We start from the raw sequence: 24,230 nt of genomic DNA on the forward strand, positions 1-24,230 counted from the left end.
CCACCCACCCAAGTATGAAGGAGCACAGCCAATCACAGCCAAAACAATCATAGCCAAAAACTTAAGTTACTTAAAAATATGCTAATATCCCACTCCTCTAGCTTTATAGATTCTCAGAAATCTTCACAAAGTTGGACAACTTGCTTGAGCACTCTGTTCTAAAGAATATTAGTGAGAACTCAAGATGAATCAGAATTCCCAATGGTTTTTTTCATGATCTTACAAATAAAACTTACTGTAAAACTTAATGGCAAAAGTGTAAAATGTTAAAATTCTAGGGGGAAAATCCCTATGTAGTCAACTTATAATTTATTATTTTAGCTTTGGTTATCGCTGCTTAGTACTTGCAACAATTTTCAACACATTTAAACACTAAGTTAAGGATGCAACCGTTTCAGGGCCTCAGTCTCTGATGGGTACCATCATGTCCTTTGATGAACATCTAAAGCCTCAGCACAAACCACTGGCTGCTATGTACAGTGGTTTTTATTCTTTGTTTTTATGTTTGATAATGGTTTTATTCATTCTTTTTCAAAACAACCAGCAATTCTGTAACATATTATTTAAATTGGATGAGTAATACATACTGAATATTTTCTCATTTAGATTTATGTCTAGAGAAGCAAAAAATTAGCTGAATTGATTTGAAACATGTCTTTTCAATCTTGGTGAAGTCTAGCAGTTGAAAATCTGCTTTGGGTAACATCTTAAAATGTATTCCGAAAATACTATACTCGGGCACATTTTATTTTATTTTAAAACTAGAGGCCCGATGCACAAAATTCATGCAAGGGCCCTGGCTCCAGCCCCCACCGGCAGCCCGGGGCCTCTCCCACCGCCCCCCAACCGCTGTGGCTTTGTCTGGAAGGAAGGTTGCCTGGAATGATGTCCAGTCTAATTAGCATATTATGCTTTTATTATTATAGATGCATTACTCTAAGATTTAAACAATATACTATCCATGCAACTTTAAAATAGCATTATTTGGAAAATGCCTATGAGCTTAATGAGATATGCATCGATACTGCAATAAGGAGGAAGATATTGTACAAAAATAAAAAAGCAGGTCCTTTCATTTCCTTCCTTCTCCTCTCACATTGCTCTCAGGAAGCCCAGTGGCCCTGCTGCCTGCCCGGCCCCTGTGTGCGGAGCGCTGCACTCTGTGGGCCTCCCTGCCCGGAGTCAGCCGCCTCCTCACCATGCCCTGCACTACACTGTGATTGAAGCTTCTTAAAATCACTGCTGTGTTTTCCACCCAGTAATTACTAACAACGACTAAATTAATGACATTGTTATGACACCACATGAAAAGAATCACCAAGCACAACATGTTTTACTTTACTGCAACAAAAACAGAAAAACAATAATCAATGCTCTAGCCTTTTTCTCTGCTGAGGGATTTTAAGTAATTTCAAAGCAGCATTATGACTCTCATGAAGTTATTAATATAATCCTACCTATTCATTTATTAAATTAGAAAATATATCTCTCATCACCCCTCTCTTTACATAACCTAATAAGAAATACTGTGTATGGTCTTGTGTTGACAATGGTTTAAAATCAGCATAGATTCAGTGTGGCTTAATTTACTTATTAATTCAACCATACAACAAATATTTATTATGTCCTATGGACCAAATGCTTGTGCTATACCTTGGAGATTCAATACTGAATAAAATAAGACCAAACAAACAAACAAACAAAAAACCCAGCCTTCGGGGAGTTTATATTTAACCTGGACAGACAATAAGCAAACTGTATATGTAGAGTGCACAGCCAGTGCTGACATTAAGAAATAAAGCAAAGCAGGGGACCACGGCCAGGTGGAGAAGCCGTGACCTTTTTAGAAATAAAGAGAAGGTTTTTCTAAGAAGGCATCTCTGGGTCAAAACACAGGAATGTAATGAAGCAGCCAGGCAGAAACCTGCGAGAAGCCCTCAGACAACAGGTCTGTGAGTGCACAGCCCAGCCTCAGGCAGGAGTGTGCCCAGGGTCTGTGTTGTGCTTGCTTTGAAGAAAAGGAAGGCTGGAGTGGCAATAGTAAGAAATCCAGCCAGGGAGGTAAGGGAGAAGGGTGAAAATTACATCTCGTTTCAATCCTAAATCGACTTGTGGGTTAGATGAGAGCTGCTGGAGGGCTTGGGGCAGAACAGTGCTAAGATCGCAGGGCCTCATAGGAGAATCACCCTGGCCTCTCTGCTGAGAATGGTCTTCTGCGTTACAGCAGCAGCACCAGCTGAGAGGCCACTGCACAGTAAGCCACGTGTGGGAAGGTGGAGCCTTGGACTAGGGTGTTGGTAGAGATGATGGAAAGAAGAGATTGAATTTTATGTTTCTTTTAAAGAGGTTAAAAGATCCGGTGAGGATGCGATGTAGGGGGTGTCATCAAAATTAACCTGAAGGTTTTAGTTGGAGCAGCTGAGAAGGAGAAGCCCATAAGAGCAGCTGGACTGCGGCAGAGTATTTTTTAAAAATGCAAATTTTCAATATGGATGAAGGCAGCAGGGGGGATTTTTCACTCTCTATTTTATCTTTTCAAAAATGTCTGCATGGTCCATAAATTACAACAGTAATCAGATTGCCATTTAAAATAATAGGTAAAATTTTGCATATGTTTTTATGTACAGCTTTCTAATACATGCGTAACAAAATGCTTGAATAACTCTGTAAGTTTTATAATGAAAAGAAATATATTCTATTTAAAACCCCTTTAAAGTGAAGAAAAAGACAGACTTTGCTGCAGTAGGAAAGCACAAGGTTTCCCCAGAGAAATGTGAATTTGGATCCTGCTTCTGCTACTTTTTATTATGTGTTACATTTGGGCATATTTATTCATATTTTAAAATTTAGTGTTCTCTTTAAATATTTAAAGAGATAAATATTAATATGTACATTTAGTTGTACTGCTTTATTTATTGTGAAGTTAAATAAAATGCAGTACATAGAACACTTAGTATATTGCCTAATAATCATAATCAAAATCACAATAATAATATGACAAAACACATTCATGAAAATGAAAATAAAAACAATAATTTATCTCTGTGTATAAAGGATAGGCATCATGTGATAAGAACTTTACATGTACCATCATGTTAGATCTTGACAGAAAACTCTAAGGTAGGCATATTATTATCCCATTTTACAAGTAAAGAAAACTTTAAAAGAAAAAAAAAACTTCACAGGTAGAAGATAGTTATTTATCTGAAAATAAAAGCACCTGAAGGCATAGATTCAAGGCTGCAAGTCCATGGAGTTTTAACCTACAGAAAATTTAATGCCTTCCCTGAACCAACAAATCCCTGGAATATTAAATTAATATTTCTCAGTGCTCTATTTGTATTAGACTTTGAGTTGAAACTTGGGACAGCAAAAAATTGACCCAGATAATTGGAGATGGCATTAAAGATGAATTCCATCAATTCAGGGAGGGCTAGAAATTAAAGAAACCTGGAAGCCAAAGTGCGTACAGAGAGTGGAGCAGCAATTTATTAAACATCTCACATTATTCTTGATCTGTTTTTTTCCCCTGAAATAGACTTGTTGAAAAGCAAAACAGTTTGTGTTTACATAATTTTTACTTATTCTCCATGATGGCTAGATATAAAAGTTTTTAAATTTGATATTTAAATGTAAAAATTATATTTATCAATAATAGCTACAATATGAGTCCAGTTGCTTGGTCAAATACCACTCTAGAAGTTGCTGTGAAGGTATTTTATAGATGTGATTAACATCTATAATCAATTGACTTTAAGTAAAAGAAGTTACCTTAGATAATGTGGATGGGCTATATTCAATTAGTTGAGGACCTTAAGAGCAAAAATTAAAGTGTCCAGGGGAAGAGGAAACTGCCTAGGACTGTAGCCCTGACCCCTGGCTGAGTTTCCGCCTCCTGTCCTACCCTGTGAGTTACAGACTTGCCAGCCCCCACAAACATGAGCCAATTTCTTAAAATAACTCACCCAGATAATTGGAGATGGCATTAAAGATGAATTCCATCAATTCAGGGAGGGCTAGAAATTAAAGAAACCTGGAAGCCAAAGTGCGTACAGAGAGTGGAGCAGCAATTTATTAAACATCTCACATTATTCTTGATCTGTTTTTTTCCCCTGAAATAGACTTGTTGAAAAGCAAAACAGTTTGTGTTTACATAATTTTTACTTATTCTCCATGATGGCTAGATATAAAAGTTTTTAAATTTGATATTTAAATGTAAAAATTATATTTATCAATAATAGCTACAATATGAGTCCAGTTGCTTGGTCAAATACCACTCTAGAAGTTGCTGTGAAGGTATTTTATAGATGTGATTAACATCTATATTCAGTTGACTTTAATTATTTGTTTTAATTTATCTTTCTTATTGAAAAGTATTACAGATGTCCCCCTTTTCCCCATCGACCCCTTCTTGCCCTCACCTGCCCCCCCACACCAAGCCTTTATCACATTATTGTCTGTGTCCATGGGTTATACATATATTAATACAAGTTCTTTGGTTAATAAAGCAAATTACCAGAAACATGAGCGGGCTTCATCTAATCAGTTGAAGGCCTTAAGAGCAAAACTGAGGTTTCCTTGAGAAGAAGACTATAACATACAGATCCTGCCAGAGTTTCCAGCTGCCTGCCCTGCCCTACAGAGTTTGGACTTGCCAGCCACAATAATCATGTGAGCCAAATCCTAAATACAAATCTCTTCACTTAATATATTTGTGGATGTACATGCACCCTTTTTGTTCTGCTTCTCCCTGACTGATATATGTTCTGTTTATGTGCTTTAGTATTACTAAGATGTGCACCAAGCTTATTTCTTCATAGACTTTCAAGATCTCATAAGAATTTTTATAAAATAATATAAAAAACATAAACTGTAGGAGAAAAGCTAAGAAGTTACTAAAAAATGACAAAGGGGTATTGTAATGGTTATGTTTTGTTGGCTTTACTAATCATCCACCTAGTATGAACTGCAAGCTTTCCTTTCCTATGGTATACCCTGCCCCTCATCCACGTGGCTTCTGATTTTAAGAGAGAGCTAAAATCAACCTCAGGATCTGGTACAGGGGAATGTCCTGACTGGCTGGGAGTTTCAGGGGTGGCAGGTGGGATCTGAGCCTGTCCAATTAGAATGGATTTCAGGACACTTGCTTTGAAGGCAGGGGAACAAATATCATTTCTTTGTCCTCACTGGATACGAATAAAGACGCATACAGCCACAGCAGCTGTTGGCAGATATATCACCACCACAAGGGAAGCCAGTCTGAAGATGAAGATAAATTTTACACTACAGTAGACAAAGCAGAAAAATCGGGGGAAAGAAAAAAAACACACAGATTTTTAGTGACATCAATGAGCTCTTCATTCTAAATTTTGTGAGTCAATAACATCTCTTATTACTTAAGCAACATTAAATTGGTGCTTCAGTTGCAACTAAAATAATCATGTCACTATACATAAATATTTTTAAACATGTGCATTGCTAGATATTTACAAACATTACTGAAGAAATGACAGCTTCAAGCTTGATTATGAGGGATTTTAGTTATTTTACATATTTCTTAAGAATAAGATCTTAAGACTTTTAACTATTTATTTCAAGTCCAGTTTTATACTTTTGGGTAAAAAATGATAGATTATAAATATATATCTACATTCATAGATATGTAAGTAAAGATATTACTTTTCCCTCTTTTATTACTTTAATTTTTAAACCTGTTTAAAGAGGAAATCTTTAATCGCTCAGATTCCTACTGTTACCAGAATTCTGTACTACAGTGAAGTTTATTTTAGTGAACATATAAAAAAAAACAACTATCTACATATAACAGGGATTTAAAAAACTATTTTTCTCACAGTTCAAAATCACTATCACACACCTACCAATAAGGAAGTTTTGTTTCAAAAAAAAAAAGTAAACACTGTCCAACCTTGTGGCTCAGGGGTTGAGCATTGACCTATGAGCCACGAGGTCATGTTTTGATTCCAGGTCAGGTCACATGCCTGGGTTGTGGGCTCGATCCCCAGTATGGGGTGTGCAGGAGGCGGTTAAACAATGATTCTCATCATTGATGTTTCTACCCCTCTCTCCCTCTCCTTTCTTCTCTGAAATCAATAAAAGTATATTTTTTAAAAAGGTAAGCACTATTTGCTCTTTTCATGAAACTGACCAAAACTAAATCTTAAGCAGCCAAGTTTTCATCCCTGTTGCACTGAGAATCTACAAATAATGATTTTGTTTTTCAAGAGATTGTAGAAATTGGTCTTTTACATATTAGGTTTTAATATTTAATTCTCTTTAGCATATATTTTTGAACAAGAATATACTTGATAAAATAATTAGGAAAGTTAATCCAGGCACTAGAGGGGAAATATTCATTTCCATATAAAATGGAGAAAATTTTTAACAAATGTAAAAAACAAGAATGCCAAGCTCTATTTCAGACCCCCAAGGAAATAAAGCCCTAGATTAGAATGCAAAAGCAACTCTTATTCATTAGAGAATAATGTGGTAAGATATCATTCCTTTTCAAAATGCATGAACTGTTGAATAATTGAGTATCGTCAGCCATGTAGAATTAAACTCCATACAAAAACAGGAAAAAGATCTGAAAGGAATCTGTAGCAAAGTGGAGAAAATCATAATATTCACTGTAAATACAAATGTTTTGTAGAACTAAAATTTAGTATTTCCAAAGTTAGAGAAGAATATCTAATCTGTCCTGTGTTTAGCTGTATAGATATATAACACATTTGTGTTAAGCCGTATATATGGCTTATTTAAACTATAAATATATAGATATATAATTATTGTGATAAATATATATTTTTACATAAAACTATACTTTCAAATCTTTACTACTGCTAGCCAATGTTACATTATATATGCAGATTATTAGTGTTCTTAGTTGTACTTCCTCAATGGCCAAACTGAGCATTTAAAAGATTAAACATGTCAAAAGATTTGGAAGAATCAAATGAGAATGTTGAAGCTCTGGTCATACCAAATCACTCTTTTCTTCATCTCTGGTGGGCATCACAGATGTCGAAATGAGTCTACAATAAACCATTGTATCCAGGAAGTAACCTCTATCATCATTACCCAATAGTATCAGATGTTGATAGGCCACAAATACAATTTTACATTTAAGTAAATGATAACATTTATAAACATATGAAGAATACTATGACTTTTGTAGATTACTATTTTTTAATTTAGCTGATTGCTAAAAAGATTTTACCATTTATATTCATCTGAATATTTAATTTTTCTAATCATAATTTTTCCTAAATGTTAACTCAGTATTAATAACTAGTTTTATATAAGCCCAAACTCAGTCTCTTTGATATTAAAAAAAGACAATTAAAGAAATAAAAAAATCTACCCATAGGCAAGAGAGACAGAAAATTAAGTATTTGTTTTTAGGTAGTATGAACAAAAACACTAAGTTGTATTTTGACTAATTATTGCCACTGATTTCCATATAGCCACAAGCTTTCCACTGTCAGTTTTGACTGATTTTTATCTCATTCAATAATATTTTCCATTTTTGCCTTTATTTTTTAAAATATATTGGGGTGACATTGGTTAATAAAATTATATAGGTTTCAAATGTACAATGCTATGATAACATAATCTGTATGTTTCATTGTGTTTATCATCACCCAAAGTCAAATCTTCCTATTTTTTGCCTTTGTTTTAATTCATAGTAATTTCGTCAATTTGATACTTATGTCATATATCTAAAAAAGTAAAATAATAGCTAAAAAAGATCAAATAAATTAACAGGAATGAGTAAATTTACATATCAATAAGCCTGATTTGATATACCTTATAGTTAATAAATTAAATTATATCTTTATTAGATCATTTGTAGCAGTCAAGTTTTTAATGTAAATGTCCTAATCTTCTAAATGACATAGACAAAAGTATTGGTATAATCAGTTTATGAAGCCTCTCACTATTACGAAACTTAAGTAAATGATAATTGGATTTGTGCAACATGGGAGAAGCAGCCACTGACTTAACTTTATTAAAGAGTGTTATTTCATGAAATTTAACCTTAATGTGATTCACCTTTCAAAAGCTGTAAACTGATTTGATTTCAAAGTTACAAACTGAGTTGCTTTTCACACCCATAGATACACACACACACACACACACACACACACTCTCTTAGTATTTGCAAATCTTTGGTTTTTGTAGACATATTTATTAGACAAAGTCTTATGAATTCAGTAGCACACTTCTGAAACTATAAGGAAATAACTGATGTTGCTATCTTATAAACAAATTCTAAAGAAAATTTCAAAAGGGAGTTTTGAAAAATTATTTGAGTAATAGCAACATAATTGGATTTCATTTATCACCTCTAAAGGTGATTCATTTGGAGGCACAGTATCTGTTATGGCAGCTTCAAAAAATATGAATCTCATTAGTTTGTAATTAGATATTAGGATGTAACCTAGTTTGAAGGAATTTCTTGAATAGTTCATAAATGTGTTTTTACACTAAATGAAATGAGATGTTTAAATACCTGAACATAATATTTAACTAAGATAAAAGAAGCTTCGGCTAGTTACAGGTGTTAGGTGAAACTGCCCTAGTAAATTAGTTGCTACAAAAAAATGTTCCTTTGGTTAATGCAACTCATCAGAACATTCAGAGCAGAACATTTCTCCATGAGGAGAAATGCAGATGTGATGTATTATGTACCTTCTCTACAACGCTACACAAAAAAGGCACTTGCTTTTGCAATGGCAATTTAGAGGTTCAAATGAGAAGAATAAGGCATGTTTGAAAAAAAATAGCTCAAGACTGAGTGAAGCATGAAAATATTCTAAACAGAATCATTGTTTTAATGATGTTGAAAATACCATGCCTTCTCTACCATTTTTATTCTTCATGATACTCAGTTCTCACTTCAGCCTGTGCTTACCAAGTAGATGATTAGCTGAATAAGAAACATAGAGTCATGATGCCATAGTTATACAAAATTTTGTTTTTAAATAAAGTGAGTATTTAAGGCAACAACATAATTTTTATCCTTAAACCTAAATGAATATCATTTTCAATGCTGGTTATATATTTTATAATGCAATATTCTATATAGAATGTCACAGTTTTGACAGTATATTTTATCATTTTACTTTATCCTCCCTATTTTATTATTTTTTCTGCATTTTATCATTTTAGTTTTTTTCTCCTCATTTTATTATGTTAGACTTTTTAACATTACTTTTTACTGATTTCAGAGAGAAAGTGAGAGGGAGAGAAAGGTAGAAACATCAATGATGAGAGAGACTCATTGATTGGCTGCCTCCTGCATTCCCCCCACTGGGGATCGTGCCCACAACCTGGGCATGTGCCCTGACAGGGGATCGAACCATGACCTCCTGGTTCATAGGTTGACATTCAACCACTGAGCAATACTGGTAGGGCTTATTGTTTTAGGCATTTTATGGAATGTTTTAATTTCCTTTATTGTTTAATGTTGATGTGATATTTTGTGTTATTTTTTCTCTGTTCTTTCCTATTTTTATTTATAACTCCAACATCATTTATTCTGGAGTAGAAAGTCCAAGAAATTATAAGAGTAAATAAGTAAACCTATATCAGTTTTCTGGTTGAAACCTTATAGTGGTTCTCAACCTTCCTAATGCCACGAGCCTTTAATACGATCCCGTTAAGGTTAAGCCTGCACAGAGTCCACATTAGACAAACTGTCCTGACAGTTCCTCATGTTGTGGTGACCCCCAACCATAAAATTATCTCCGTTGCTACTTCATAACTGTAATTTTGCTACTGTTATGAATCGTAATGTAAATATCTGATATGCTATATGTGGTTTCCGATGGTTGCGACCCACAGGTTGAGAACCACTGCTTAGGACATGCACTTCAAAGGATTGTGTCTCCATTATTAATAGCATTAAGTTAAATAAGAATAATCTTTACAGAATAGTAACTTTACCTGCTGAAGTTGGCTCTTCCTCATCTGAGGCTACAGTGCCGGGGGGAGCAGAGGGAGAGAGAGACAGAAAAAGAGAGATTGAGATATCATATTTCTAAACAATGACCACAAGTTCTTAACTTGAAATTCAGTGTGTATATTAGAAATCTGTCATTAGATAATTAGGTAATGACAGATTAATGGGTTTTTACATTAAATTAACAATTATATACTCATACTTCAAAATATGTATATATTGGAAAAGACCATTCTGATGTATAAATTTGATTTTTCTTTCCTTTTGCAAATAAGATTGACCTTATTTAGAGTGTAATTATTATAACTAATATTGTTTAAAATAGGTTATACACATCATGAAAATACCCCACTGTCAACCACTTTGTTGGAACTTTTTATTAGCAAAAAATAATTAAGTTGTTCCATGAGATAGAAATTATAAATAAAAGTTATTAAACCTTAAGAGTGAGACAGAATCACTTTGGTTGTTGGTTAAGCAGAAATATTCTAGTTCTCCCGGGGCCCCTGTCACACGTATATACGCACCACACACACAACACACTCACGTCTACCACATATCTCAGGATTCAGTAGTAGTGATTCTTTGCTAAGGCCACAGGAACCTTTATTATAAACTTACCCCATGTGTTTTTGACACAAGAATTCTACAGCCCACTGCAGCAGATAAACATGGATATTATGATAGGAGAGGCCATAAGATGAAAATACAACTTTATGTTAAAGCTGTAGTTCTCAACCGTCAATCTGTATTAGAATGCCAACTCTGGGTCCCCTCTCAAGCCAGTTAAGTCAGAATCTCTTTCAGTAGCACCAAATTCTAGCCAGGATTGAGATATGACTAAGTAACATCAATACAAGGTAACATGAACTGTAACTCAAAGTGTGAATCATTCTGATTTCTGTTTTTAAAGGGAGCAGCAAGACTCCAGGGTAATGATCTATGGGTGTATGTAGGGGTGGAGCATGGTGATTACAATAGTGAAGAAAGAGTTTATCTGAAGTAGCTTTACAATTTTCCCTAGAATCCACCCCATCGCCTTCATCCTAATAGACACTCTGTGAGTAGGGATTTCTGCTCCGTGTGCAAGTGCAGCTTACCCCGAATATTACTCTTGAAATATGTGACACCAGCCAGCACTATTTCATTTGATTCATGAAGTTTTAAAATATAAATTTACTCAGCTGAATTGCTTATAAAGGAGCTTTGTTCCCAGGTGATTCGTTAATCAAGGTAGCCCTGTGCAACCAGGGAGCAGTCTCCACTCTTGCCCGTGAAGGTTACGTCTGCACAGAGTCCACATTAGACAAACTCACTTTGTGTCCTGACAGTATTTTCCTCTCACGCTGCTTGGCTTGTCTCCCTGGCACGTAAACAAATGAAGAGAGCAAGCACAGTTGGCATGCATGGCGTGGAGAACATAAATATTTAAAAAGCTGTAAGCTTCTTTATCACGTCCAAAATATATCGTAACATGTTCAAAGAGAAAAATTATTGGTAACTTCCAGGAATTCCTTTTTGAAGAAAAGACCATAGGAGTTTGTGGAAGTACTGACTTAGATGGGTTGTTGTCAGTAAGAGGCTGGAGATTCAAGAGTGGGGAGGGGGGCCACTTCTGACTAATCACTTTATGTGTGGAACTCAATTTATAAAGCAATCAATGAGATGAAAATTACTCTTATTTGAAAGATGAAGATAATGATGTCAGAGTGACTGGGCAATTTGTCTAAGATCAATTGCATTTGAGCTCATGTCAGTGTGACTTTAAAACCAAGCTCTTTCCACTCTGCCTTAGTGTCTCAGAAAGTGCTGATTCCATAGCCACTGAGAAAAAGTGAAGACAGAAATGGTCATGAAACCAGGACTAACTAGAGCTCTGATAATGTTAGTTGAACGTAAGCACATGGGTGAGAAAACACACACACACACACACACACACAAACACACACACACGCATGCACACACACACACGCACACACACACAAATAAAACACCTGGATGTAGGGTCTGAGAGAGAAAACCCCTTGAAAAATAAAGCTCCCCCTGGGAAACTTCAAGCCCCCTCCCATCCAGGGCTAGATATAGGAAGGTGAAATTGTGACTACGGAGTTAAATAAAATATCCTAAGTTTGTGATGCCTCAGGAAGAGTAAGCCTAAGTTTTATTCCTTAATCATTTATGGATATGCAAGGAATTTTAGGAAAGAATGAGCAAGCACTGAAGTAAATACACTTTCAATTTTATAGAAGTCCTGGCAATTAGAAATGCCTTAAAACTAAAGCTCCTGGGGCAACTAGTATACTAACCTACACTTGAACCAGTTATACCTGAAAGCTTCCTTTTTACAAATTAAAACATTAGAGTCAACAGGTATACAAGTCTGCATCAAACTGTATTCCTATGCATCATCCCTATGGTTTTGGTTCCTTATAATATGCAGATGTCAGTAGCCAATATTTATGCTACTATAATACATGTGTGTGTGAGTGCACACACATACTCACAAAAGCACATAGAAGGGGTAACATTGGTATTAATTCACTGTTTCCATGATCTCTGACAAAGATGGCTTTGTATGCTAACTGTATTACTAACCAAAATGTCATGAACTATTAACAGATGGCAGCTAGATCCCCACAAGTACATGTAAGCCTCAAAATGGACACAAGAAGCCTATTTGGTGATATTTAAGTGAAATAAGTATCACAGAAGGTATAAAAGTCAGTTTCATATGCAAGTTCCTCTAATCCTGAAAACTGAAAATACATGCACCAAACAGAATGAACATAAACTAATAAATGATTCTTTATGTTGGGGTCCAACCCCAGCAGGTCCAGGGGTCCCCAAAGATGTGGATGGAGTCAGTGAAGAAGGAATGACACGGAGACAGTGTTCAGTTGATCAGCAGCCTAGCCAGGTTCTCTAGCCAGGTTCGGTCTTTATTGTCCTGTTACATCTGTATTTATACCAGTTGATTTTAATCCTATCCATTCTATTCCAAAGGTTAGGGCATTTGTTATCTCCATTCCAAGATCACTACTCTACTGTTCTGTTAAGCTACAAGGAAGTAACTGAAGGAGATTATCCTAAGTGATTGTTCGTAGTTAAAGTGATTAATTATCGGCCTGGCACTTAGTTAAGCAGTTTTATTCCCTTCCTTAGTCCTGTTAATCCCTAACTCCAGGAGAAACATCCACACCTGGGGTTTCTTCCCTGCAGCGATTGTGTCAAGCAGCAAGGATAGACCATCTTCCAGCATCTGTATTGCTCTGCCTGGTCCCAATGCAGAAGGATGCATGGAAATTATGGTGATAAAAAAAGGTGATATACACAGAATTTAGCTAAGCCATTGCCTATCGCAAATAACCCTGGGTGTTTGTTAAAATGCCCCAGATCCACTAAATTTGAATTTGGGGTGTCAGCCCAGGTTTCTGCTTTTTTAGAAAGCTCAGCAGGTGACTGTTAGGAACACTAAATGTTCAGAATTATGGCTCTACCCATCCAAGTTTGTTGCAGCGGGAAAGAGCCACGGTGCAGTTGTTGGAACCGCAGGAGTAAACTACCAGGCATACAGGAAACCTTTTGCAATGTGCACCGTGATTGCTTCACCAGTTTTCAATGCTCCTTCCCATAGAATATCTTCAGGTTTACTGAGGTATCTATGTCAATCCTTGGGGAAAGATGATTCCTCTTTTGAATTCAAGAGAAAGTCTGCATCTCTGAAGTGAGTAAATCTTCCCCCTTTCCTGACCACAGTTACTGGTGTAGGTAGGAATAGGATCCACTGGGGACAAGAACGTGTAAGAACAGGTTTGTGTGTGCTTGGGTGAGGACAGGCTCTCCGAAAGGAGGGCTCCTTGTGTTTCTGAGAAAGTGATTGGGAATAGCCCTCTTTCTTTCTTCTTTGCATATGGATAAGGAAGTCTGTGACCCCAGAGGTAAGTTGGCAGGCATCTTGTAACCATGATGGATGCCACCTGTGGGGAAAAGCCAATCCTACCCAGAGGCAGAGTGGAGAAACAGAAAGCAATTAGAATATCAATGATATTGTTTGAGCCATTGACTTGGGACTGGAGTTCTACTCTTTATTGTTTATCTAGTTTTAGTGAAGCTTCCTCTTATTTGCAACTAATTAACACTCTGCTACAACCATAAACACTCTTGTTGTTCCCATTTACAACATATTAGAATGCGTAAGGAATAAATTCTCTCTGAGACAGGGGAGACCCACATACACACAGCCCTGGGCTGCGCTTTCAGAGGGCAGCTGAGATTATATTCTCGCCACCATGTTTTGATAAAATAACCCTATTTATCTAATTTTGAAGCCGGTCATTGTTTTCTTCTGGACAGTCTGGCGTGTACCTGTTCATGAACTGGGTTGGTGCTTGGAGAAAGGAGAAGGCATCCTGTAGGCTTTCTTCAAGCTTATATTGGTATCTACTAACTTTCCTTCCTCCTTCTCTCCCCCCTCCTTTTATTCCTTTCTCTTTCTCCTTTCTCCATAGTATCAAAGGTCAAGTACCAGAAGTACTTAAACCCAATGGGCTGAGTATTATCCTAATATACATATGATATTTAAGAACACATAATTATGGATAGGCTCTATTCTCTTAATGTGGTCTCAACAACTCTTATACTTTCCATCTTTGTTTATTTCATCCTGGTGCTTTAAATAAACTTTAATAATTTAGAAATTCCAACCATTCAAAATAATTATATACCCATTGTGGCTCACCATCAAATAGAATAAGCTCATTGTGAAATATATAAAATACTAGAGGCCCGATGCATGAAATTCGTGCAAGGGGCTCGGCCCTCACAACCGCAGCAGTTTGCCTTGGCCCTCCCAGCCCCAGCTTCGTCCGGAAGGTCATCTGGAAGGTCGTTTGGCTGTCCGGCCTAATTAGCATATTACACATTTATTATTATAGATATTTCTTAGCATTAATATCTATTTAATATATGGATGTTACTCAATTCATATTGACTTATGGATCATTTTGTTTACTATATCCTAAATCAAGTTAATTATATACTGAATATGCTTTGAAAGTATACAATTATCTATGTAATTCATTATCTCCATAAGCAAAGCAACAATAAATATGTATTCTTGTATTCTGACAATATTTTAGAATGTTTTTATTCAACTGCTAGAATGCAAAAATAACAATGATAATATTTATGCATGATTATTCATGCCTGCCCAGATGTTAAAAGCTATAAATGTGTGTGTATTTATTAAGGCAAAGAAGAATACATTATCATTTCAAATTTGTGAACTCAGTCATTTAAGTAGGTTATGGAGTTGCTTCTGGAAGTATTCAAAGAATTATTTAGGAAGAGGTTTTAGTTTATATGCTTAATGTTTTATTGTTTGTTTGTTTGTTTGTTTTGTTCATTTGTTTCTTGGCCCATGAATCAATGAAGACATGCATCAGGACTTAAAATTGCTATTAGCAACTTCTTTTTGAAAGCATAAAGAGACGTGTAAGTCTCTCTGGCCAAAGATTTCAGACAGCGTATGATGTGGTCAAGTCTACACTCTCTGAATTGCAGATTATCCGGAGCAGTAGACAATGTTACTTGCATATAAAATGTTCAGAGAATCATGGCGTCTTCTCTATTTTGTCAGTATTTACATGCATTTTGATTCCTATATTATATTTATAGGATGCCATATATTTGATTACAGTTAATACTATTCAATACATAAAAATAATTATGTACACATGCAATTAATATATAAGTTTATATTTATTTGCATGTTTAGTAGTCTTTCCCCTTAGACCAGGAGTTTCATAAGGATAGGGCAGTATCTTTTCTGCTTACCATTATACCTACAGCTTTTAGAATAGTATCTATAATACTGTATGGCTCAATTAATATTTGTTAAAAGAAATAAAATACAAATAGATATTTAAGCCCAGCTGGTGTTGCTCGATGGTTGAGCATCAACCTATGAACAAGAAGGTCAAGGTTAGATTCCTGGTCAGATCACATGCCCGGGCTCAATCCCCAGTAGGGGGCATGCAGGAGACAGCTAATCAATGATTTTCTTTCATCATTGATGTTTCTATCTCTCCATCTCCCTTCCTTTCTGAAATCAGTAAAAATATATTTTAAAAATAAAAAATAGAAATATAAAAAATAGATATTTAATACAGTCCTCAGAAATTGGTAATAGCAACTTTTAAGCCCTGTTACTCAATAAAATTTAGCTCCTTCACTATGCTACATTACTTGACTTACCAAAAAAGAATGACTATATCTTCATCTATGTTTTAGTAATATAAATCTATATGTACTTTTATATGTAATAATTTACATAATTGTAAATCAGATTTTATTTCTTGGGTAGGAGAGAAAAGAAGCAATGGTTAAAAAGACAATGGTTGCTTTAATGACCATTTGATCATCTCAAGAAAAAGTAAATCTGTGATTTAAAACTAATTCAAAATCATCAAAGGATAGTTTATTAATTAAACAGATTCATTAAAGTAGAACTGCAAAATGTGCTTTCTCTGTTCAGTGGTTATATAGCTCACATGGGTTTTATAAGCTTTTTATACAGTGAATCATACTAACAGCAATTACCAATGCGAGTGTGATTTTCTCATTTTAAAAAGAGGTACAAATGGGGAAATAATAAAGAATGAATGGATATTTTAGTTTCATTTTTTGCCACTGTGTTAAAAAAACTACATAGTTTGTAAAACTAGGCCACAATATTGGGAAGCTAATAAATAATATGACTCAAGTAGCCTATATTCGTATAGCTACTAATAAAGATTTCAGGGACATGACTGGGACACATTTTCCTACTAAAGGAAGCACTAAAGATTTTTAATTTAGGCGATTTGACATTACAAAGGACTTATAATTCACATTTCATGTATCTATTCAATTTTCCTCAAATATCTTTTGTTCATTTAATGTGCCCTTCCTCACTATCCAAATTCATCCCATCCTTGTGGACTGAATTCAAATCTTAGCACCCTCAATTCCCTAGTATTCATGTCAATCTCCAGATTTATATAGTCATCTTCTTCCAGTTCCCACTGGCTTTTAAACTGTAACTGAAATCCAGTTCTAAAGAAAATGGCAGCAATATTTTCCAGTCTTGTTCCCTAACTGAATATTATCCATTATTCGTCTTTTAAGAGAAATGGCTATTATTTTAATTTTGTATAGTGCATATAACTAGCGCTGAGTAAATTCTTTTGGAAACCTATCCATTTTTACAGAAGAGAAAATGAAGTCCAGTAAATAAACTTAATGGCTAGTTTTACATTATTGTGAGCCATGTAAAGCGAGAATTGGAAGGTAAACCAATAATATATTTTAAAAATTCACAGATAAATAGAAGAAACTTGTGAGGAATAGAGCAGATCAGAAGTTAATATAAATGATTGCTCAGATTTCTCAATTTCAACAAAATTAATTCATAATCTATCTGAAAATTTAATATAGGAAAGGGAATAATTCTTCAATGAGAATGTTGTTTAATGAGACTAGGAAAGCCATGAAGCTAGGTTACCTGTTCATCATACGTGCATGTCCACAGCAACTGACAGAAGGACCCTGATACCATCAGGCTTATGTTCAGTGGGTTTCTGTTTATGTATGTATGGAGACTGCTCACTCCAACCTCATAAAACTGGGCAAATGAGCTAATCTAAAAAGTAAATCGGCTAAAACCAAAAGAACAAAAATCTAAAAGGTAATGGGTAGATCAGCAATATTGGCACCAATCTCCTTAAGCACCCACTTAAGGAAACCACAGAAAATGTTCATGTCAAAAGAGATCGTGTGATTAAGGATATTGGCGAAAACAAACCAAAACAAACATTGCAATAATGGGTTAAGATTTGCATTAGAAAATAGAGGTATGTTTAATAAATCATCTAAATTACCACCTAAAAATTCACCTCAAAGCGCATTTTGAAGTAAAAGTATTAAACATCACACTACATACAGGGTTGGGCAAAAGTAGGTTTACAGTTGTGAGTTCATGAAACAGACTTTATTCTTATATTATTATTGTATTATTTTACATATGAACAATTATAAACCTCCTTTTGCAACACCCTGTGTACATACATAGTATATAATTATTAACATTTAACATAATAAAGGAGGATTGTAAAATATATGCTTTTCAATCAATTTATTGCACATTCTTCTATATCAATATAATCAATGACTATGGGCAATATTGAAAAATGTTTGATTTTATTGAAATAATTTATTTAACTCTTTGCTGAGTGCTATTTGGATAGACTTAGGGACTTTTCTCCTGTAAATAATATTTCAAACAATAATCAGACTCCATTTGAATAGAGGTAGAAACATGAAACAAAAATGGCCAAATAATTTCATTAAATAAATAGGAGCACATAATTCTACACACAATATAAAACATTCACTTTTGCAAATAACTATTTTTAAAATATATTTTTATTGATTTCAGAGAGGAAGACGGGGAGAGAGAGAAAGAGAGAAAAACATCAATGATGAGAGGGTATCATTGATTGGCTGCCTCCTACATGCCCCACACTAGGGACTGAGCCCATAACCACTGAGCCACACTACCCAGACTAAATAAAAGTTTTAAATGATCCTGTTTTCTATGCCATCAGCCTACCTTTATTAATGCTTCTGAAATATATTGGACAACTTATATTTGTGTCTGCATCCTATGAAAGTTACTCCCTTCCAATAGTTACCATTAATAGAGACCAAATAAAACTTCCAGTGTTCCAAGTCCACATAGCACAAGACACAGAGACAAATTGCTGAGTTCTTGGGGATGTAAGGCACAGCATGGGGAATATAGTCAATAATATTGTAATAACTCTGTAAGAGGTCAGGTGGGGACTAGAAATATTGAGGGGCACACATTGTAAAGCATATGACTGTCTAACCACTATGCTACAACCTGAAACCAATACTAAACAATACTGAAAGTAAACTGTAATTGAAAAGAAATTAATAAAAATATTTCAACAACAACAAAAAAAATTGCTGAGCCCTAACTGGTTTGGCTCAGTGGCTAGAGTGTCGGCCTGCGGACTGAAGGGTCCCAGGTTCAATGCCAGTCAAGGGCATGTACTTTGGTTGTGGGCACATCCCTAGTAGGCATCTGATTGATGTTTCTCTCATCGATGTTTCTAACTCTCTATAACTCTCCCTTCCTCTCTGTAAAACATCAATAAAATAGATATGCTTTTAAAATTGCTGAGTTCTGTGTTTGTGCAGAGATAGCCTTAGACTAACAGACTGCCCTGCCCATTACCTGCTACCCCAACTAGGGACATTGAATACTGAATAGTCTGTACCTTCTGGGATATAAATATTATAGAACTCTAATGTTTTTTTTTAAAGAAATGGTAATTAATTGATGACAGAGATTTACCTTCTTACAAAATATTGGCATCTAATTCATGTGCATGTTTGAATACAGAAGCAAGTATTTAACATGTTATAGTTATTTTTAACATGACATTTTTACTACTTTTGAAATCTGTGAAGCCTTTTAGTAAAATATCATCCATTTTTCACTGTTTACATTTCAAAGATGAATTCAGAAATCTTATGATGGCTTTGAAATGATGGGTTCCCAGAATATAGATCTGCATATTTGACTTAATTAAAATATAGCATCTTTTGAAAGGTAAAAGATGAAGGGAAAAACAACAACAGTGAGCAGGTCTGTGTTACAGAGAGCTGAGCTATCCCTGGTGGATCTGTTTCTCTTTGGTCAGGGGGATTGTTATTAATTTTTTTCAAGTACTTTGAACTTATCCTAGGACATTAACTAAAAGAGAGAAAGCACAGCCTCTGCTTCCCTACATGAACTCCACTAACCAATGTGCCACTGACTTACTCAGCAATGAGTTGATGACTTCTATAAGGATTTTTTTCTTGCCTGTTAAAGCAGAAACTAAAATTAAATGCTTTCTTTTCAGAATCATTAGGACCTTCTTTAAAAGAAAGGAGTCAGCATATCTCCACATTCAGGTGTTAATCAAGTGACATTGACAATGTAATTTCCCTATCTGCAAAACTTTGTCTCCCTGGGCTAAATTTTTCCATAATTGGAATGTCTTTAAAGAACTCCACTGATAAAAATGTGGACAAGTCTAACTTTAAGACAATGAAATTGAATAAAGGTTCAGGGCTATTTAGGGAGGGCCGAACCCCATTCTTCTTATCTTTGAGGTTATTTTCAAGTCTCCAATGCACACTATTAACTTCCACTCTTCCAACAATTAAGAACTGTCTAGGAAACAGCCCATTCAGAAAACAGGAGGCAAGCAACTTTAAAAAGTTAAATGTGAGATCCAAACAAAACTTAAAGGTCACTTAGTCAACCTACCAACCAAAAGTCTACAAATATGCCCTGGTTGGGTGGCTCAGCTAGTTGGAGCATTGACCCATATCCCAGAAGGTTGTGGGTTCTATCCCAGATTGGGGCATGTAGAAGAGACAACAAAATTGGTATTTCTCTTTCTTTCTCCCTTCTTCTCTTTCTAAAAATCATAAAAAGCATATCCTCAGTGAGGATTTTTAAAAAAATCTAAATATTGATTCAAAACTTGTAGTGGCAGGGAATTCATAGCCTCAGAGAGAAACATGCCACATCACTCTCCCGGAGATAGCCTCTGGAGAACAAGGGAACAATGTGGCTCTTTGACAGACCAGCTATTCAAATACTTGAAGACAGCTATGATATTTCCCATAATTCTCTTGATAACTGAGATAAACATCTCCACTTAATTTCATATATCATAGTATATACTCTGGTCATCATATCTGTTAAACTCCTCGTGATAAATTAAATTATGTCACAGTCTTTTAATATAGCAACAAGAAGATCTAACAACAAGAATTAGTTCTCCACCTAAGATCTAACTTCTACAAAACACAATGGCATTGTTACCTGCCTTCTTTAGGCTACTATGTCACAACTAACAATCCACAATTGTATCAGCTACTGAAAGAATAAAAAATTAATTTCCTTTCCCTCCTTCTTCCAGCCCCACATTATAGACCAATTTCTAGAACACTGGGGACTGCTAAATCTTATCTCCTTCCTGTCTCAGGGCAAGACCTGGTAGGTAAAAAAGGGAGACAAGAAACGGGGAGGTCATGCTTAGGGTGGGGTGTCCAGGGAGAATATGACTGGCTTGCAATCAGTGTTGAAAGTATGTTAGCAATAGGAAATAATGCAAAATTCCGAAACCAAGCAAAGCCTTAGGGCTATTCTTCTAACCTTTCACTTTCTAAATGCAAAGAATAGAGTTTGCATGTATTTCATATACAGTTGGTTAAGTCCACAGACAGGAAAACCAAATTTTTGTCTTTATTGCAATTGTTTCCTTAGTGTTCAAGACTAGGTGGACATTCAGGTGAATATAAATATTTTGTTTCTTCTCATGGGGTTTTCTACACGTCAACTGACATTTCTAGTCATAGAAGGGTTTCCTGGAAACTCCCTTTAAACCTTATAGCTGTTTTGTTCAGCAATTGATCTCTGGTTAGAAATTCTAGATTAGAAACTAGCACTAATTTCAGTCAATAAACCACACTCAAGCTTTTCCAAATCAATTAACCTATTAGATCAATTCTTACTGAAAACAATCATAATAAATAATGAATTGAAAAACATCTATCTGGGAGGCAGAATAAATATGTAATAGAGCCCAGTTGGCATGGCTCAGTGATTGAGCTTCGACCTATGAATCAGGAGGGCATGACTCGATTCCTGGTCCAGGCACACGCCCGGGTTGCAGGCTCGATCCCCAATTGAAGAAACTTTTGAAAAATTAAAAGCTGACAGCTAAATTGCCCCCAATTTGCACATTCAAGGACAAGCTGAAAAATCCTGACATAAATATAATAGGTCAGTATTTATTGGACATTTCTATAATGCTATGGCTGAAATGATGGAAAAATATTCAGGGACTACAACGCTTGATTTCTGCATGTAGCTTTTGAATTGTCTATAACAGTGGTTCTCAACCTTCCTAATGCCGTGACCCTTTAATACAGTTCCTCATGTTGTGGTGACCTCCAACCATAAAATTATTTTCGTTGCTACTTCATAACTATAATTTTGCTACTGTTATGAATCATAATGTAAATATCTGATATGCACGATGTATTTTCATTGTTGCAAATTGAACATAATTAAAGCATAGTGATTAATCATAAAAACAATATGTAATTATATATGTGTTTCCCGATAGTCTTAGGCAACCCCTGTGAAAGGATCCTTTGACCCCCAAAGGGGTTGCGACCCACAGGTCGAGAACCGCTGGTCTATAAGATTCATGTATATTTACTATTTTATAGCTTTTCTATAGTTCTAATTATAGCAAGACTGGTATGTTAAGAGTCTTACATATATTAATTTATTTAATTTGAATAAAACCGCTTTGAGGTTGGTACTATTATTATCCCGATTTTACTGGGAAGGAACTAAGGCACTGAGGGGTTAAGCAACTTGCTCAAAGTAATCTAGACAGTACACAGAACAACTAGGATTTGAATTCAGTGTGGCTGAGTTCTTAACCACAACACCAAGATGAAATTCTTTAGAGAATGTGTTTCTGCCGAATTTCAAGAGAGCATCTGATGAACACTGGAATTACAGGTATTATTAGTAGTAGAAGTAGTAGTAGTGCAGAAATTTGTGCAAGAGTAGGCCTTCCTTCCCCTGGCTGCTGGCACCAGCTTCCCTCTGGCACCCAGGGCCAGGGCTTCCCACGCAGCCCCAGCTTCTCCAGAAGGTCATCTGGAAGAATGTTGGGTCTAATTAGCATATTACACTTTTATTATTATAGATTACCTCAAGTTCTCTCATTGTTTCAAACCATCCATTCCTATATGTGTAACCAGCACAGTTAAATTTGAATAAAAACATTGAACTGTGTAAAAAGCATGGGACAAAATTTCAGGCTTCACATCTGTTCTGCCTGCTTTTGAGAAGAAATTTATGACCTTATTCTAATCATTACGATTATCACAGAACCACTTTCCCACTTAACATTGAGATTGGTATGAGCTCAACTGTTTATTTCAAGGTTAATATATGTATTAGCATTTTAATGAATAGAGTACTCTAAAAATGCAAGACACTATGAAAGGGAAAAGGGTGAGGAAGAAAATGTCCTGGGTATCACAGTGATTGGTAAATTGTATTAAAAAAAACTATCTTCCCTCCCCCTTCCATGTTCATTACATGTTAGCCTGAAACCAGACTGCCTAGTTGTGAGGTGAGACTTACCACAGAAGTTTTGGGTCAGAAAATCATTGTGGAGAATAATATAGCTTGACTTCCATAGTTGAATAATAAATAGAAGCTGACTTTATTGGCCAGAGCATGTTCTGTGGTGCACCCTGATTTATCCATTGCCTATGGAGCCACAGCCATTGATTGAAGAGAGTTGAGTTGATGCAAACAACACTTGTCTTTGTGAAAATGTTTGGTAGTTGCTGTGTTGACGAGTAACAGAAATCAGTTCTGTACCCATCGCTCTCTACGATTTGGATGAAGCAATTTGGGTCTGATTTCTCAATTGAAATCTTACCAGATAAAGACACTGTGGGATTTTTTTCAATATGCTCTATAAAGAAGTTGCCGATTCTTATTTGAGTTTTTCCCTATTTCCAAGGATCAGTACTTAAGAAAATACCTTTATCTCGATTCTCTGTTTTGCTGAGGACTAAAATTGGGTTCTCCCTGCTTTACTTCCCAAGCTTTGATTAAAATAAAATAAACTTAACAATAAATTCTGATTATTGCTCATTTTAAATCATAATTTGGTAAATTTTACACATCCAATGGGAAAAACTGCATATATTCTGAAAATAATTCTGACCAAATTCTCTCTCATTATGTATTGCCACTGTCCTTTAAAAAACACAGATTACAGAATCTGCCTTCACATAAATACTTTGAAATATGTTGGACAATAAAATGTCATAGAGCACAAAGTTACCTTGAGGTGTCAACTAGTTTTCCTATGGCTTCAGGGACTGTGGCCAAATAAACCTTCACACACAATGACATCTACTTGAGGCTCCTTGAGAAAAAATTCAGACAATTCAGACCTTCCATTGCACTTCAGTAACCCTTATGTTTTATTAGTAATTCCTCATAGCAAATAGCGTGATTCTAGCACAGAGTAGGTGCCAATAAAATGTATTAGTTAGTTTATCGAATATATTTTTA

At 35.3% G+C, this 24,230-nt stretch overlaps 1 protein-coding gene across 1 annotated transcript in view; it reads right to left on the minus strand.

Annotated features, from left to right (window-relative positions):
* Positions 1–24,230, minus strand: part of EDIL3 (EGF like repeats and discoidin domains 3) — a 276,047-nt gene that overhangs the window by 238,176 nt on the left and 13,641 nt on the right. The window contains exon 3 of the mRNA XM_006775580.1: positions 9,970–9,999. Within this exon, the coding sequence (XP_006775643.1) occupies positions 9,970–9,999 (30 nt within the window). The remainder of the gene's footprint in view (positions 1–9,969; positions 10,000–24,230) is intronic.

This window comes from Myotis davidii, unplaced genomic scaffold, assembly GCF_000327345.1.
Source record: "Myotis davidii unplaced genomic scaffold, ASM32734v1 scaffold44, whole genome shotgun sequence".
NCBI classification, from domain to species: Eukaryota; Metazoa; Chordata; class Mammalia; order Chiroptera; family Vespertilionidae; genus Myotis; species Myotis davidii.